Source organism: Hyperolius riggenbachi, chromosome 3 (genome assembly GCF_040937935.1).
Source record: "Hyperolius riggenbachi isolate aHypRig1 chromosome 3, aHypRig1.pri, whole genome shotgun sequence".
NCBI classification, from domain to species: domain Eukaryota; kingdom Metazoa; phylum Chordata; class Amphibia; order Anura; family Hyperoliidae; genus Hyperolius; species Hyperolius riggenbachi.
Window position 1 is genome coordinate 23,340,831 of NC_090648.1, and position 18,254 is coordinate 23,359,084.

The window sequence follows — 18,254 nt, forward strand, 5'->3', positions numbered from 1 at the left end:
GGCCGGGAGCACGCGTACACGCGCGCGATCGGCCGCGGGAGCACGCGGACCCGCACATGGCCTCCTGGGCGTAGCTAGTACGTCCAGGAGGCCAAAGTAGTTAAATAAGCCTCCGCGTAAAAAAATAAAAAAAAAAATTGAGAAACTTTTTGCCCTTTATCCCTCTCTGCCATGCCACTGTCCATGTTTGTGTACTATTTGTACACCATTTTAAAAGAAATTTGGGCTGCAGAGATGCCCTGGAGGTTTTTGATATTTGCCTGCTATTAAAGGAAATGGGGCTTGCCACAAATTCTCGGTTTGCAAATTTTGGTGGTAAAATGGCCAATCATGACTATGCCTATGTGCCAATTCTTTCATTGAGAGTTTGAATATCAGAAACAGTGATCAGTGAAGGCTTTCTAGGACCAGTGCTCATGTTTGACCTATGACATTCTTTCATTGAATGACAGACTCTCTTTGATAAAGAATAACTTTTAGGTATAAATCAGCCAAATTTAAGCTACTTTACCTTATCTGGTCGTGTGTCCCTTTTCTGATGCAAAATTGCAATAGCCTCACTGGAGTGCATGAGTTTGACAGAGATCTCCGTTTCTCCAGACCATTGAGGAATCAATGTTGCTGTGTAAGAACCATTTTTGTGGTCCATAACAGATCCACTCACTCCAGCTTTCAGGCTTGCAGAATGAAGTTTAGCGAAAAACAAATCCCCACCATAGCTCTTTGGCCGACCTTTGTGATCAATGGCTGTGATTAGAACCTTAAGTGGTTGTCCAACTACATAAGTAGACTGAGGATTGAGTAAAAAATATCCAGAGGTCTTTGGATGGGTGGAATACTCTATGGTCCTATCTTCTGAAGGCAGAGGCCATTCAATCATCTTCAACAATGCACTAAACTCTTCATACCCATGGGTGGTTGCTTGTTGGAATTTCATTTCAGAGGTTGTTGCTTGTATAGATGGGTGGATCACTTGTATAATTGGACATTTTTTCAAGGATATCTTGTACAAGAACTTAAAAAAGGAAATAGAAAATAAATTAATTAACCTCTTGAAGACCCCAGGCTTACACCCCCTGGTGACCAGGCAATTTTTTACAATTCAGCACTGCACAGCTTTAAAGAGAACCCGAGGTGGGTTTGAAGAATATTATCTGCATACAGAGGCTGGATCTGCCTATACAGCCCAGCCTCTGTCGCTATCCCAAACCCCCCTAAGGTCCCCCTACACTCTGCAATCCCTCATAAATCACAGCCACGCTGCTGACAAACAGCTTGTCAGAGCTGGCTGTGTTTATCTCTATAGTGTCAGTCTGCTGCTCTCCCCGCCTCCTGCAGAACTCCAGTCCCCGCCTGCATCCCTTCCCTCCCTGCTGATTGGAGGGAAGGGACAGGGGCAGGGACCGGAGCTATGCAGGAGGCGGGGGAGCAGCTGAGACCGACACTACAGATGTAAACACAGCCTCACAGCACGGCTGTGATTTTTGAGGGATTGCAGAGTGCAGGGGGACCTTAGGGGGGTTTGGGATAGCAACAGTGGCTGGGCTGTATAGGCAGATCCAGCCTCTGTATGCAGATAACATTCTTTAAACACACCTCGGGTTCTCTTTAACAATTTATTGCGCAGCCATACAACAAGTCCAACTAAGAAACTGGTATGACAGACATCAGAAACAAATAAATGCAGAAACAAGAAGCCACCCTATGGGAGCAGCAAAGAAGCATGCATCTCAGGACAACAGTTGGTAGAGAAGAGTCTGTTACCACTTTACGTAATTAAAATCCTACCTTCTGAATGAAATCTTGTTTGCAAGAAATGAATTTGATAGACATCACATTTTTAAGTCAGAGGAACATTACAAGCATGAATACTGATATTGTTTTTTTTTAGCCGAGCTACACAATAATTATATGCATATAAAACACAATCATTCCGCAGTTCCGTTAATGGAAACTACCAGATAGCAGAGTTTGCCACCACTCAGTGGGTTGGTCCACCAGGTGTTGAAAATGAGTAAAAAGCCTCCTGCAGCAATATGGGGATTTTTATGGCCAGCAGAACTCCAGAGAATACACTGCTGCTAAGGAAGCCAAAAAGAATCAAAAATCCCTTGCTACCAGTTTTACCTGGTTGGTGTTGTTGTTGTTACTATTCCAGGTTTTGGTGAGCTTATGTTTTGAATGCAGAGGGTTAGTGATTGTTTGCATGTAATTTGATTATTTTCCTCAGTGCCTGTTCTTCCCTTAGGCTACTTTCCCACCAAGACGTTGCGTTTTAGGGGACGTTATGGTCGCATAACGTGCCCCTAACGCAACGCATGGTGGTGTTGAAGTTGGACGTCAGATTGAGCTGCGTTATGCAGCTCTCAAAGCAGCCGCTCCGGGTTAGTGATAGGAAGTCTGGATCTTTTTAAAGGACTTACGAGGCCAAAATAGGGGAAACAGTTAATTACCTGCACAGCCTTTTACGGCACGGAGGACACCGTCCGCGCCCTCCGTGCCGATCCGCCGGGTCCCCCCTACTTAGCGTGGATCGGGGAGGTTGGCCCTAGAGCTGCGCAGCCGCACTCGCGGCTACGCGGACTGCGCAGCCGCGGGCATAGCAAGCAGCCATTTTGGGGGAGGCAGGGGAGCCCGACCCGGGCCGAGGGGTCGGGAGCCGGCCCGGGGGCTAACTAGCGGGGGGACCCGGCGGATTGGCACAGAGGGCGCGGACGGCGTCCTCCGTGCTGTAAAAGGCTGTGCAGGTAATTAACTGTTTTCCCCTATTTTGGCCTCGTAAGTCCTTTAAGGATTCAGGTCATTTGAATCGGATCATTGAAAAGATCCGGATCTTTGAACCGAATCATTTGAATAATTTTACTAGAGAAGCAGACTGGGTGAAATGACTAGCAGAACAGGACTTTCCCTGCGCTGTACATTCTGTATGTTCTTGTGTCTTCCAGAAAGACATCCACTGTGAACCGAATCTTTCATTGTGATGATCCGGATGATTCCACTCACAAAAAAGATCCGGATCAAATGAAAGATTCGTTTATGATCCGGACAACACTACAGTCCTACCAGGAGTCTCTGCAGTGCAGTGAATATTAACTAGCCATGTGGCTGGCCGCGGAGGAGGAGGGGAGACCTCCTCCTCCAACATTACTGAGCATGTGCAAACAGTCTAATGTGGCTTAGCCCAGTATAACGTACAGCATGCAGCACTTTGTTTAAACGTGCTGCGTTACAATGTAACACAACGTGTGCACTGTGAACAGCACATTGATTTTACAGTGCTGTGAGTTAGGCTGCGTTACTGGCTGCTGCAACGTGTGACTTTTTTTGTGTTAATGATTTTTATTAAATTTTAAACAGTTGACAAACATATGAAGCATAGTCATACATCTTAATAATTGTATATAACAACTAAAAAAAAAAGCTGACATCTAAGGTCCGAGAATTCTCATGTCTTTATACTAAGCATATATATGTATGGCCCGAGGGCATACTAAACCTTAAATGAGCTTGGAGAGTACACATCTCGAATACGAAACAAATAAACTGGTAAGAGTAGGCATAAACATAGAATAATTAGTAACATTGAACTAAAACTCTAGTGAACTTATTCAAGCGTTGGTTTGCTGTTGGCCTTATAATTAAGGCCGAAGATCTGTAAGGTATCACCTGGGGGCAGTTGCAGGGGCCCTGATCTACGACATTCAAATGGTCAGGGCTTACAACTAAGTAAAGGAGGTCAGCCAGCAGGGAGATGGGTTATGGGGAGGAAGTTGGGGGCCTGGAGTCAACCTGGATAGATCTGGAATTAGTCTGGTTAACTTTGTGCTGTGCATTTATTCAACGGGCATTCTGTGTCTGGGAAGAGTTAATGCAGAAAGGAGGCCCAATCGAACTCCCATCTATATTTTAATAAGTTTTGGTTGTTTTTGGCTCTGAGGAGGTGTTCCATCTTGAGGTTGTGGTCAACTAAATTTAGTATCAGGGAGAGTGAAGGAATCACGGTTTGGTTCCAATTAGAGAGGAGCAGCTGTCTAGTTGCGCAGATGATGTGTGAAACTACCAATTGGTATTCTACAGGGAAGCTCTTTATCCCCAAGTGGAATAGTGCCAATTCCGGAGAGAGCTGGAATTTTGTGTTTGTCACATTTGAAATCAGTCTCCCTATTGTGTTCCATAGAGGTTTCACTGTAGGGCATGTCCATAAAATGTGGTGGAGAGTGCCTACTTGTGCACAGTTCCTCCAACATTTAGCTGAGTGATTAGGCGCCATTTTAGATAGAATATTTGGGGTAATATACCATTTGCATATGATTTTCCTGATTGTTTCTGAGTGAGATATGCATTTGGAGTATGTCTTAACTGAGTTAATAGCTGAGAGTATTTGTGGTAATGGTAATGTAGTCTGCAGATCATAATCCCAGATTCTGAGGTATTTAATTAGTGATGACTGGGAGGCTTCCATGAAGGAGTTATATCCTACCGATATTCCTTTCTTCCTATATTTGGCTGTATATATGAGCTCCCATAAGGTGTCATGCATCTGCGATGGGGTAAAGGGATGCTTTGAAAGTAGGTAGGAGATCTGCATATAAGTAAATATTTCATTATCGGGAAGGTTAAATTCCTGCTTTAGGGATGAGAATCATCTGATAAGAGGGTTGGCTATTTGCTCAACCGCTGTTATTCCTGCTGCAATCCAACTGGATAATCTAATATCTGGGATAGCTGCTTTTACAGCTGTAATGGGGGTATTGATATGGTTGTTCTTCCTTATGTCGGGGGAGGAGCTTAGAGCAAAATTCCATGCTGTGAGAGTGGCTGTGATTATAGGATGTTTTATGGTTAGTATTGGGATATTGGCTACTTAAGGACCAGGGTATTTTCTTCTGATCGGTGCTGAGTGGACTCTCCAGCCGGCAGCACCGATCAGGAAATAGCCAGGGCGATCAGACTTCCCCCCTTTTTTCCCCACTAGGGGTAGGTCCTGCTGGGGGGGTCTGATCGCCGCCGGCTACCCGCACTTTCCGGGGGGGGCTCTTCGAAGCCCCCCTCCGGAGCGCTTTCCGCCCTCCCCGGCTTTCCCTCCCTCTCCCTTACCCTGTGAGTGGCGCAGGACAGAGTTCCGTCCTGCGCCTGATAGGATAGGCTTCTGCCTATCAGTTGCCGGCAATCCCCGGCCAATCAGAGGCCGGGGATCGCCGATCTACGTCACGGCGCTGCTGCGCAGCAGCGCCGTGTGATGTAAACAGTGGGGATTTCTTCCCCGGATGTTTACATTATGCGTGCGAGCCGCGATCGGCGGCTCGCACACTGTTCACGGAGACAGTCTCCGTGAACTAGCATGGAAGTTTCCATGCTATACCACTAACGACCCGCCGACTCCTATCGGCGTTAGGCGGTCATTAAGTGGTTAAGTCCAATAGGTAGGCAACGTGGGACTTAAACGTCCCACTGTGAAACCAGCCTAATCCCTAATTGCAGTCCCTGCAGGATGAGCATGGCTTCTCTTGTCTGTGTGTTTCAGCAGCTATTGTGGTGTGGCTGCAGGCTGTGGCTCTCATGTCCCCATGGCCTTTGTTTAGAACTAGAAAAATTCAGGTTCTAGAGTGGGAAGGGTTCACTGGTGTGCTGGATGGTACAGCTAGAGTAGGAGCCAATTTCAAGGTGGGAACATTATCATGGTGAATTGGCACTGTATTAAATACACTGCAGTAGTGCGGAGCAAAAATGGCAATATTCTTGTTGCATTCATTTTCATGAAAATAATGTTACATTTAATTCTTTAGCAAAAATGGCATCGAAAAATAAGTTGTTTTTTTTGTGTGTGTGTTTTCCGCATTTTTGCACTTTTTGCAAATTATCCCCGTCCCCCTGTGCCTCCATATGTCCCCTTTGTGCTGCTATCTGCCCCAGTCCCCCTGCTGCGCTCACCCAGCCCAGTGTGTAAATGCAAAGTATAGTGTAGCAGAAGCTGGGCTCTCACCTCCCGGCCAGAGTCCAGCGCACAGCCTGTGTAACCATCCTGTCTCTTTCCTGCTCCCTCAGGACAAAATCTGTTCTCGTAATGCAGGCTCAGTCAACAGCAGTGGCTGATATATGTTTTTTAACCACTTAATCCTATCTGGACAACTATAGTCGCCCAGATAGGAGCCACTCCGGTCTATTTGGACGCGTATTCACATCCAGTGTTTCCGACGCTCGTTACCGGCAGCTTTTATGCTGTGCCGATTGGGGAAGGGGAACAGCCTTTCTCTGATCCAATTGCAGTGCCTATCATGAATGGACATGACCATGATCAGGGGCAATGCCCATTCATAAAAGTAAAAGTACAGTGATGAAAACAAAAATTACATAAAAAGTTGACTTAGGGACTATTTTTTTTTAAATATGTATGTCATGAAGGTAGATTACTCTTATGTTATCAAATACGGGCTTGTGAATAATGACCAGATAAAAAAAAAAATAAAAAAAAATAAAGAAACAAGACAGAAAAAAGACACTTTTATTTCCAAATAATATATTGTTGCCATTCATTGTAATAGGGACATCATTTAAAGGGGCACTGTGGCAATCAATTGTAAAATTTAAAATATGTGCAAACATAGACAATTAAAAAGTATGTTTTTTTCCAGAGTAAAAGGAGCCATAAATTACTTTTCTCCTATGTTGCTGTCACTTACAGTAGGTAGTAGAAATATGATAGAAGCGACAGGTTTTGGACTAGTCCATCTCTTCACAGTGGATTCTCAGCAAGGCTTGTATTCTTTATAAAGACATTCCCTAAAAAGGATTTAAACAGTGATGCTGGCCAGCCTCCCTGCTCGCTACACAGTTTTTGGCAGTTGGACAGAGCAACTGCCATTCACTAAGTGCTTTTAAAAATAAATATATCACAAAACCTGTCGCTTCTGTCAGATTTCTACTACCTACTGTAAGTGACAGCAACATAGGAGAAAAGTAATGTATGGCTCATTTATTTTACTCTGGAAAAAAACATACTTCTTATTTGTTTATTTGTTTATGTTTGCACATTTTTTACATTTTACAATTTTTTGCTTTTTACTCTACTTTATTCTATTACTCTATTTTGGAGAAATAGTGTATTTTTTTTCTTATAATTCCCTATAAAATGCATACAAAATAAAGTAATTGCTGAAAACAAGTATCACCTCCAAAAAGCCTACTTAGTGGCAAAAAAAAAAAAAAAAAACCCAACAAGATATAGATCATTTACGTGTGATCAATAAAGATAAAGTTATTGGCAAATGAATGGGAGGAGCAGTCAGGGCTGGATTTAGGCCAAGGCCCCCTAGGCCATGGCCCAGGGCACCACAGGAGCAAGCTAAACTGGTGCAGAATTTGCAAACTTTCAAATGCTGCAAGGCAGGGAGATCAGGCGAACGCCTGACCTCGGTACTCTGCTGCTAGCTGCCTGTGCAGCAGCCACCTTGCTCTCTGAGCACGTTTGCATTGTGGCCGGCAGGTATGGACTTGGACAGCATTGGAGACAGAGGGGAACTGGAGACGAGCTGAGAAATGAGTGACACTAATGGCTGCTGCGGTGTGAAGGCAAGCTGGCTACCTATACAGAAAGGGGGGTGGGAAAAGGAGGGATTAAGGGAGTCATCTGGCTACCTATACTAGAGGGAAAGGGGGGAGGAGTCATCTGGCTACATATACTGGAGGGGGGGGGTCATCAGGTTACCTATACTGGAGGGAAAGGGGAGAGGAGTCATCTGTCTACATATACTGGGGGGGGTCATCAGGTTACCTATACTGGAGGGAAAGGGGGGAGGGTTCATCTCGCTACCTATACTGAATGGGGGGCGGCTGGTGACAGAGGCCTTGGGTGGTAAAGAGTACAAATCCGCCCCTGGGAGCAGTGACAGGGGAGAATTGCTTCCGTCCTTGAAGTGAAAATGCCTATAGGCTGAAGTGGTTAAAGTCTTTAGTAATTAAGGCAGCATCCTTTTTATTTACTTAAGACAGCACATTTCCGTATATGCTTTTGAGCCTGCATTACGAGAACGGGTTTTGTCCTCACAGCTCAGAGAGGAGAGATAACACATCACTTGGCTCTTAAAGTGGTCTGAAAGCCAGCATTTCTACTGTGCTCTAAAAGATTTTGGGCTCGTTTCCACTATCGCGAATCCGCATGCGTCCAACGCATGCGGATTCGCACATGTAATGCAAGTGGATGGGCCTGTTTCCACTGTAGCGTTGTTGAGATGCTTTTTTTTCAGCGGTAAAAAAACACACAAAAGAGCCAACGAATTCGCCGGCGAGTGGAATGCATGCGAATCGCTGCTAATGTATTTAATAGGAAATTCGCATGCGGCTATGGTATGCGAATTTTCATGCGAATTTGCATAGGTACCAATGTAACTTCAAACAGGCAGTGACATGGTTAAATTCGCATATACCCTCACCTATGCAAATTCGCATGCGAATTCGCGGCAAGAGACGCGCAAAAACACTTGGAACCGTGTCATTTGTAAACAGACAATACTACTTATGCACACAAGCAAATATAAGAACTGTATGAGTAATAAAAAGTAGGAAAATACATTTTTATTGAACGTTATGTTGGAGTTTCAGACCACTTTAAGGCTCTTTGACACTAGGAGCTAATTTGTGTGTTTTGACGGAGCACTCCTAGGATGCGTTTAAAAAGGCGACATGAAAGTCTATTTTACTTTCATGTTAACTTTCACATTGCACAAAGCGTTCCAGAGCGTTACATTGTAATGCATCTGTAATGCATCTGGGAGCTTTGTAATATCCAGCGCCGGCGTTTTCCCATCGGGTGAATTAGAACTACCGCGGCTAATCAGTGTCGCACCCCAACATCTCAATGTTGACAGCGCAGGTTATAATGCATGCACAAAATTGGTTTGTGCACACATTCTGTGATGTGAGCCCTTAATGTAGCCAGGATCTGTGCATGCACTGTAAATTATCCTATCCAGCCAACATGTAAACAAAAATACTACCTAATATGAGTGCAACAAATATCCCCAGCGCATTCACTAATAACAGTATCTCACTAACATTATAAGTGCGAATGTTTGGATGTTTGTTACTCGATCACGCAACAATGGCTGAACGTATTTGAAGGAAATTTGGCACACACATAGTACATTACCTGGAATAACATATAGGCTACTTTTTATCCCCATAACAAGTGGGTGGAGACAAATACAAATTTAACTGGGAATCTGTAAACTGCAGCCATTCTTACACTAGTAATGGCAGGGTTCTCAAACTTTGCACAGTTGGTCACTGGGTGACTGGGATTAATATTCAGAAAATTGGGTGGAGCCTACAAACGCCAATCAAAATTCACCTATTGATTTTTATTGCTGCCATTTTTGCACTGTTAAGGGCACAAGCCTCAAACCTGGTACAGTTAGTCATTGGGTGAATGGGGTTCATTTTCAGAATAGAGGGTGGAGCCACAAACAGCCAATCAGATTTGTTTCATTTCAGTGCAAATTATTGATGGCAAAGACCGCAAAGCTCACAAACTAGGTCATTCAATAATTGAGTAATTGTGTGTTAGGGTTAGAAAAAGTGGGCAGAGCCAACATCAGCCAAATATATACCCAGGCACCGCCGGGCCATCAGCTAGATGATCATAAAACTCTGGCTAACCAATTATTTTGCTGGACATGAGGCATCCAACCACAAGTCCTTTTTTTTTTTTTCTTTTACCTCTGATTAGTATACCACACAAGGGGGTTGATTCACTATAGCAAATATCGTGCCTTATCAGAGTTAACATGTCTTGTCAGAGTTAACACATCTTATCAGAGTTAATGTGCCTTATCAGCATTAATGTGCCTTATCAGAGTAGCATAGTAAGCGCTTACAAACTGTCGCACTCAATACACTTCATATAATCAGCAGCAAATTTCTTCACTTTAGCTGGCAGCAACAACTGTTTCATCAACACAATGTCTCTGTATATTTAACGCCTTTGCACACAGACAGTCTCTAGTAACAGCAATATGAACAGACCTGGCCTCTTCAGGTTCTGGGTTGCTATAGTTCTATCTCAGCAAGCCTCCGCTGGACACTGGCTACTAACTGAACACACACTGTAACTTGTAGTTGGCTCTAAGGCCCATACTCATCTGACTGCTGGATTTCCTTTCTGTCCGGGCTAGCTCGGATTTGCTTTGTGTACGCTGCCTCTGGCCTCCGGTCACTGTCTGGCCTGGTTGCCGCTGTCTCTCTGCTCTGCTGTGGTTGCTGCGTGGCCGTCGGGTCCCCTCTTAGCCTCTGGGGTGACTGCTGTGGCCATTCTTTTTGTGTCCTCCTCCCCACTCTCTCCGCCGCCTCCTGACTTCCAAGTTCCTCTTGCTACTCCGCCCGACTGGTGTGATCTGGCTGGTTCTAAATAGTTCCCTCCGGCTACACCCTTCTAGCTCTGCCCCTCCGCACCTGCACTGTAGCTTCCAACAGGCTGCACAGGGCTTCTGGAAAGTTCCACTGCTCTGTGTGCTTTGGTTGCCTAGCAACAGTCTATGCGACCATTACAACGCCTCCACTCCTCTTCCATGCGCCATTTTGGTTCCACAGGCAGCATCTAAGGCGCAACTTAGCCTTAGATGTTAAAATTACCTCACACATAGAAATACATTAGAAAAACTTTTAGGACCCTCTTTTAGAGGCTTACAGTGGTCCAACATATTTGGTGAGTCACTGACAAAAGGGTGTTGGTGGCGGACGGTGTCCTCTTAGAAATGTGGGGACATTTATCAAGAGAGTGCCTGGGACAAAATATTGGTAGGTTTTTAGAAATCCATGCAGAACTGTCTCCGACATCTTTAAAAATCACTAGCAGGGGGAAGGAGCACCTCACAAAGCATGCCTACCCTGGCCTGCACTATCTGTAGAACTGCAATTAAAGAGGAATGGTCGCGAAAATCTTAAAATTTAAAACACATACAAATAAGAAGTAGGTTTCTTTCTGAGTAAAATGAGCCAGAAATTACTTCTCTCCTATGTTGCTGGCATTTACAGTAAGTAGTTGAAATCTAACGTTACTGAAAGGTTTTGGGTTAGTCCATCTCTCCATAGGCGATTCTCAGCATGATCTTAATTCTTTATAAAGAGCAGACACTCCCTGAAAAAGATTTATACAAAGATGCTGTCCAGCCTCGCTGCTCACCATACACGTTTTTGGCAGTTGGATGGAGCAACTACCATTCACAAAGTGCATTTTGAAAATAAGAAATTTCCTGTGAACCCCCATGAGGAGATGGGCTAGTCCAAAACCTGTTGGTTCTTTCAGATTTCTACTACCTACTATAAGTGACAGCAACATAGGAGAAAAGTAATTTATGGCTCATTTTACTCTGTAAGAAATATACTTCTTAATTGTATATGTTTACATACATTTTAAGATTTTCGTGACAGAGGTCCTTTAACCTCCTTAGCGGTAACCCCGTGTGTGACACGGGGTAAGCCGCCGGAGGGTGCCGCTCAGGCCCTGCTGGGCCGATTTACTTAATTTTTTTTTTGCTGGACGCAGCTAGCACTTTGCTAGCTGCGCCAGCACCCCGATCGCCGCCGCCGCGCGCCCGATCGCCGCTATCCGGTGCGGCGCGCGCCCCCCCCCCCCCAGACCCCGAGCGCTGCCTGGCCAATCAGTGCCAGGCAGCGCCGAGGGGTGGATCGGGTCTCCCAATGACGTCCCGACGTCGCTGACGTCGGTGACGTCATCCCGCCCCGTCGCAATGGCGACGGGGGAAGCCCTCCAGGAAATCCCGTTCTTTGAACGGGATTTCCTGATCGGTGATCGCCGAAGGCGATCGAAGCGGGCGGGGGGATGCCGCTGAGCAGCGGCTATCATGTAGCGAGCCCTCGGCTCGCTACATGATAAAAAAAAAAAAAAATTAAAAAAAAACTGTTGCGCTTCCCCCTGGCGGTATTTTTCATACCGCCAAGGGGGTTAAGCAGTTAATCTTAATCTGCAGCAGTTTAGGGATTGATTTGCCCTTTTCTTAAAGAGAGTCTGAAGCCATTTATTTTAACTATTTTTATCACGCAGTTACCTTAAAGGAAACCAGGGATGAACAAATACACACAAAATAATGCATATCCCTGGATATGAAAAATACAGGCTATACCTGTTTTTGCTGTTCTGCAGTGCCGATGTATGTGTTTGGGTTTTTTTTTCTCCAGCACGAGCAGCTACTCCCATCAGCTGTCTGTGATTCTGCTGTGCACAGAATGGGAAAACAGAGGCCAGAAGGGGGCGGGCTTGAGAAACCATGATTCGCAGCTATTCGCAGCTATAGAGATTATGGGGCAAAGCAACGACTGACTGGTCAGTCATTGATTTTATTAGGGCTAATTACAAGCAGTCTGAGCAATGAAGGATGAAACAGAGAGCAGGGTAGGTGTTTAATCTGCGTACGTTAAAAAAGGGCGCCGGGAAAAAAATGCGCAGGGTTTTAAACGATAATCATGAATAACGTTTAAAAAACATTTGTGCTATATCTCGTTTAAAAATAATGTTTTATAAAGTTATAAATCATTTAATAATGTATATGAAATCGGCAATTTTAAAAACGTTAATCTTCCCTGTTTAAAAAGTGAAATGTATAATAACATTTTATAAAACATTAATAAGAATTTTACTAAAGCTATACCTAACCCTACTCTCACACAGAACCCTCCCTGTACCTATCCCTAACCCCTAGACCCCCCTGTTGGTGCCTAAACCTAAGACCCCCTTGTTGGTGCCTAAACCTAAGACCCTCCTGTTGGTGCCTAAACCTAAGACCCCCCTGTTGGTGCCTAAACCTAAGACCCCCCTGTTGGTGCCTAAACCTAAGACCCCCCTGGTGGTGCCTAAACCTAAGACCCCCCTGTTGGTGCCTAAACCTAAGACCCCCCTGTTGGTGCATAAACCTAAGACCCCCTGGTGGTGCCTAAACCTAAGACCCCCCTGGTGGTGCCTAAACCTAAGACCCCCCTGGTGGTGCCTAAACCTAAGACCCTCCTTGTGATGCCTAAACCTAAGACCCCCCAGTGATAAGCATTAATAACGTTTTTAAAAAAATAAGGTGCGGTTTTTCGTTTCAAAATGTTTTTTTAAAAAAAATTGTACGGTTTTTCGTTTAAAAGTAATGTTTTTAAAAATATTGTACTGTTTTTCGTTTAAAAATGTTTTTTTAAAAAAAAAATTGTATGGTTTTTCGTTTAAAAGTAATGTTTTAAAAAATATTGTACTGTTTTTCGTTTAAAAATAATGTTTAAAAAATTATAAATCATTAAATAATGGGTAATCATGAGAAGCAGTTATAAAACATTAAAAGTCTCTGGGCGCCGCTTTTAAAACGTTATTTTTCTCCGGCGCCCTTTTTTCCTGTTGGGCGCCAATTAAACGATATTTATTATGGGAGTGCTGGTCCACCTGCCTCATGCGCCCAAATTTCCTGCTTCCGTTTAATCTCATGTCCCCACTGATGTATATGCTAAACTACATTAGGGTGCTTCATCTCTGGTACACTTTAAGCATTAAGATCCAATCTGATTCACTGAATCCTGCTGAAAAACGAGGTATTTAACCCCCTGAAATACCAGGGCAAAATTCCACCGCTATACAAGTCACAGATTTTGCTGCCCGGGAGAGCCAAAGCTGTGCGCAGTAGCTTTGCCTCTTATCCAGTCAATATCTGCTGACCTCCACCTCTCCCCGCCCCTCTCAGTGAAAGAAGACTGAGGCTCAACACACACCATACAATCTAGGTTGTTCAATCTTCCCACTTTCATGTAGTATAAGAGCTTATCCAATCAATCATCCAAGGTATTTTCAATCTGTTGGCCCTTATACTACATAGATTTGGTAAATCTGTACAACCAAGATTGTATGGTGTGTGTTGAGCCTGAGGGGGACATTTATCAAGAGTGTCTGAGACAAGATATTGGTGGGTTTTTAGAAATCTGTGCAGAACTGTCTCAAACATCTTAAGAAATCATTAGCTAGTGCAGTTTCCTTCTAAAACTGTTGTAACACAGGAGTAATTAGGAAGGTCTCTCAGACAGTGCAGTGTATAATGGAAATTACTGTTGCTGAGATAACCAATACATCTGCTGTATTGCATCAATGCCCAGCACTGGAAGGGTTAAACACAGAACAGCTTCACAGGACACCTGGCCGAGGGGAGGAGCCCTTCACAAATCATGCCTAACCTGCACCGCTGCATTATCTGTAGAATTGCTATTAAGCACATTTTAATCTGCAGCAGTTCAAGAATGGATTTGCACCTTTCTGAGCTGTAGTGCAGTTCTAGAAATTCACTCTAAACTGTCACTATTAAGTAGGATTTAGGAATCTTCTTATTATCATGCAAAACAGTTCCCCCTGCAGGTTAGAACTGTTTAAGAAGAAAAAACTGTCGGTAATGCTTTGATAAAGCTGGCCCTGTGAGCGCTAAACATGAGAGCTACTGTTGTGTATACAGTGGTGTAGCTAAGGAGCTATGGGCCACGGGGGAAGTTTTACATTGGGGCCCCCAAGCACTCTATACATAACAATTGATACGGCGCACCAACACCTGCCAAGGACAACCACAGTGTCAGAGCTTCCAGAAGGGGATGGGGAACAGTTTGATAAGGATTACTACTATTCAAAGTATCTATAGAAGTGATTATTACTAGCACAGGACCAATAGAAAGCTAATACTGCGGTTGAGGGAGGGCCCCTCTTGCCCAAGGGCCCCGATGCAGTCGCAACCTCTGCACCCCTATTGCTACACCACTGTGTATATACTACCTAATATGTGTTGCTCTTTCATGCTAGTAACAATGTGTTACTAGAGTGATCCCAGTAGCCTAACTTTTTCTACAGTACTCCTTTAACAATAATATATCTATATATATAATAGAGTAAGTGCCTCAACCTTCAAGCAAGAAGAAGAAGTAGCGCCCTGCCCCCAGGGCCGGTCCAAGCAAGAAGAAGGGGCTGGTCCAAGCAAGAAGAAGAAGTAGTGTCATATCAAACCAAGGGCAAAGAGGGATAATTTGCATATTTACTAGCAGTGTGTTGTGGGTAACCACAAATGATCACTTATAGCTGAATTATTGCAGATTTTCTTCTGTTTTAAGAAAGAAAATTACACCAAGCTTTGTTTTTTTTTTAGTAGGAGGGCTTTTTGGTCTCTTTTATTCTCCTATACATTCCGAGTGGTTTGGGTCACCCTGAGCTGCTTGGTTACTCTGTTGTACTGGTCCAAGCCCTATCTCATACAGCCGTATCAATCCCTGATGAAAACCAAATGGCAGAAACAGGCTGTCACATGTGGGTTTGATATGACTGTGTAAAACTTAAAGCTATAGGCTTGCTTGGCTTACCAAGGGTGAAAAGGAATAATTTGCATATTTAATAGCGGTGCATTGCGGGTAATCACAAATGTTTACTTATTGCTGAATTTTTGCATATTTTCTTCTGTTTTAAGAAGGCAAATGACACCAAGCTTTGATTTTTTTTAGTAGAAGGTCTTTTTGGTCCTTTTTATTCACCTATACATTCCGAAGTGGTTTGGGTCACCCTGAGCTGCTTGGTTACTCTGTTGTACTGGTCCAAGCCCTATCTCATACAGCCGTATCAATCCTTGCCATGTACAGGTGAGGACCAAAAGTCTGAAACAGGCTGTCACATGTGGGTTTGATATGGCTGTGTAAAATTGAAAGCTATAGGCTTGCTATACACCAGCCGCTCTGGATGCTTGCTTGGCTTACTAAGGGTGAAAAAGGAATTATTTGCATATTTAGTAGCAGTGCATTGTGGCCGTAACCACAGATGTTCACTTATAGCTGAATTATTGCAGATTTCCTTCTGTTTTAGGAAGGCAAATTACACCAAGCTTTGCTTTTTTTAGTAGGAGGGCTTTTTGGTCCCTTTTATCCCCCTATACATTCCGAGTGGTTTGGGTCACCCTGAGCTGCTTGGATACTCTGTTGTACTGGTCCAAGCCCTATCTCATACAGCCATATCAATCCCTGCCATGTACTGATGAGGACCAAACGTCTGAAACAGGCTGTCTACATGTGGGTTTGATATGACTTTGTAAAATTTAAAGCTATGTGCTTGCTTGGCTTACCAAGGGGGAAAAGGGGTAATTTGCATATTTAGTAGCAGTGCATTGTGGGTAACCACAAATGTTCACTTATAGCTGAATTATTGCAGATTTCCTTCTGTTCTAAAAAGGCAAATTACACCAATACAGTGTGCAGCAGCCGGCATTGCAGGAAGTGACGACAGTGGAACGCACGATGGAACACGGAATAGGTGAGTCATCCCCGCCTGCTTCCTCTTACTAATAGTGGCGGCTGCTACTGTGCTTAAGCAGGAGGGGGAGCGCACATGGGGGACCAGGGGGGGGGGTGTCCAACCCCCCTCCCAGCCGCTGTGCCCAATACCCCCTTCCTGCCCTCTACCCTCTTATGTGGCGTATGCTACGCCGCGGGTCGGCTAGTACTGTATATTAAGGTATAAGCTGTATATACACGAGTTAAAGGAATTGCCTTGTTGATTTGTAGACTTACCCCAATAATAAAGCAAATGCAGCACAATGCAAGGAAAAAAAAGCTTCTCTTCATTCTGCTGGAGAAAAAGAAAAACAAAAGAGCAGCTAATCACACAACAATGTTATCAAATAGGAATTGTTTTTAACTATACAAAATTAGACAAACATCTATTCTAGACTAAAGACAATGAAAAAAGAATACACCAGCCACACAAAATACACATACACTATATATACACTACATACTATATATACACTACACACTATATATACACTACACACTATACACAAAACACACATACACTATATACACACTACACACTATATATACACTACACACACACTATATATACACTAGACACTATACACAAAATACACATACACTATATATACACTACACACTATATATACACTACACACTATACACAAAATACACTACACACTATATATACACTACACACTATATATACACTACACACTATACACAAAACACACATACACTATATACACACTACACACTATATATACACTACACACACACTATATATACACTAGACACTATACACAAAATACACATACACTATATATACACTACACACTATACACAAAATACACTACACACTATATATACACTACACACTATACACAAAATACACATACACTATATATACACTACACACTATACACAAAATACACTACATACTATATATACACTACACACTATACACAAAATACACTACACACTATATATACACTACACACTATACACAAAATACACATACACTATATATACACTACACACTATACACAAAATACTCATACACTATATATACACTACACACTATACACAAAATACACATACACTATATATACACTACACACTATATATACACTACACACTATACACAAAATACACTACACACTATATATACACTACACACTATACACAAAATACACATACACTATATATACACTACACACTATACACAAAATACTCATACACTATATATACACTACACACTATACACAAAATACACATACACTATATATACACTACACACTATACACAAAATACTCATACACTATATATACACTACACACTATACACAAAATACTCATACACTATATATACACTACACACTATACACAAAATACTCATACACTATATATACACTACACACTATACACAAAATACTCATACACTATATATACACTACACACTATACACAAAATACTCATACACTATATATACACTACACACTATACACAAAATACTCATACACTATATATACACTAGACACTATACACAAAATACACATACACTATATATGCACTACACACTATATATACACTACACACTATATATACACTACACACTATATATACACTACACACTATATATACACTACACACTATATATACACTACACACTATATATACTACACACTATATATACACTACACACTATACACAAAATACACATTACACACATCCAGTGCTGACATGAGTAAACTTTTTGTCTTTAGCCGTCATATTGATCTATATCTTTTCATTTGCAGAACTCTATATATTGATGAGATTGACATACAGTATAAATATCACAACCAGCTGGTAAAATTTGCACATCTAGTAATTATTACCAGGAGTTACACACACAGGGGTCTGTTCTGGGTCCACTGTAGTGTTGGGCGAACATCTGGATGTTCGGGT

General features: G+C 42.9%; 1 protein-coding gene across 5 annotated transcripts in view; it reads right to left on the reverse strand.

Moving 5' to 3' along the window:
- The window catches only part of LOC137560887 (NXPE family member 3-like), a 144,629-nt gene that overhangs the window by 32,227 nt on the left and 94,148 nt on the right, over positions 1-18,254 (reverse strand). For 2 of the 5 annotated variants that reach the window (XM_068272045.1, XM_068272046.1), the window contains exons 2-3: positions 16,564-16,618; positions 512-1,015 (exon numbers count right to left, since the gene is read on the reverse strand). In XM_068272045.1, the coding sequence (XP_068128146.1) occupies positions 512-1,015; positions 16,564-16,618 (559 nt within the window). Of the gene's footprint in view, positions 1-511; positions 1,016-6,680; positions 6,814-16,563; positions 16,622-18,254 lie in introns of those variants that run through there. The other 3 variants (XM_068272044.1, XM_068272047.1, XM_068272048.1) reach the window with 3 other exon arrangements.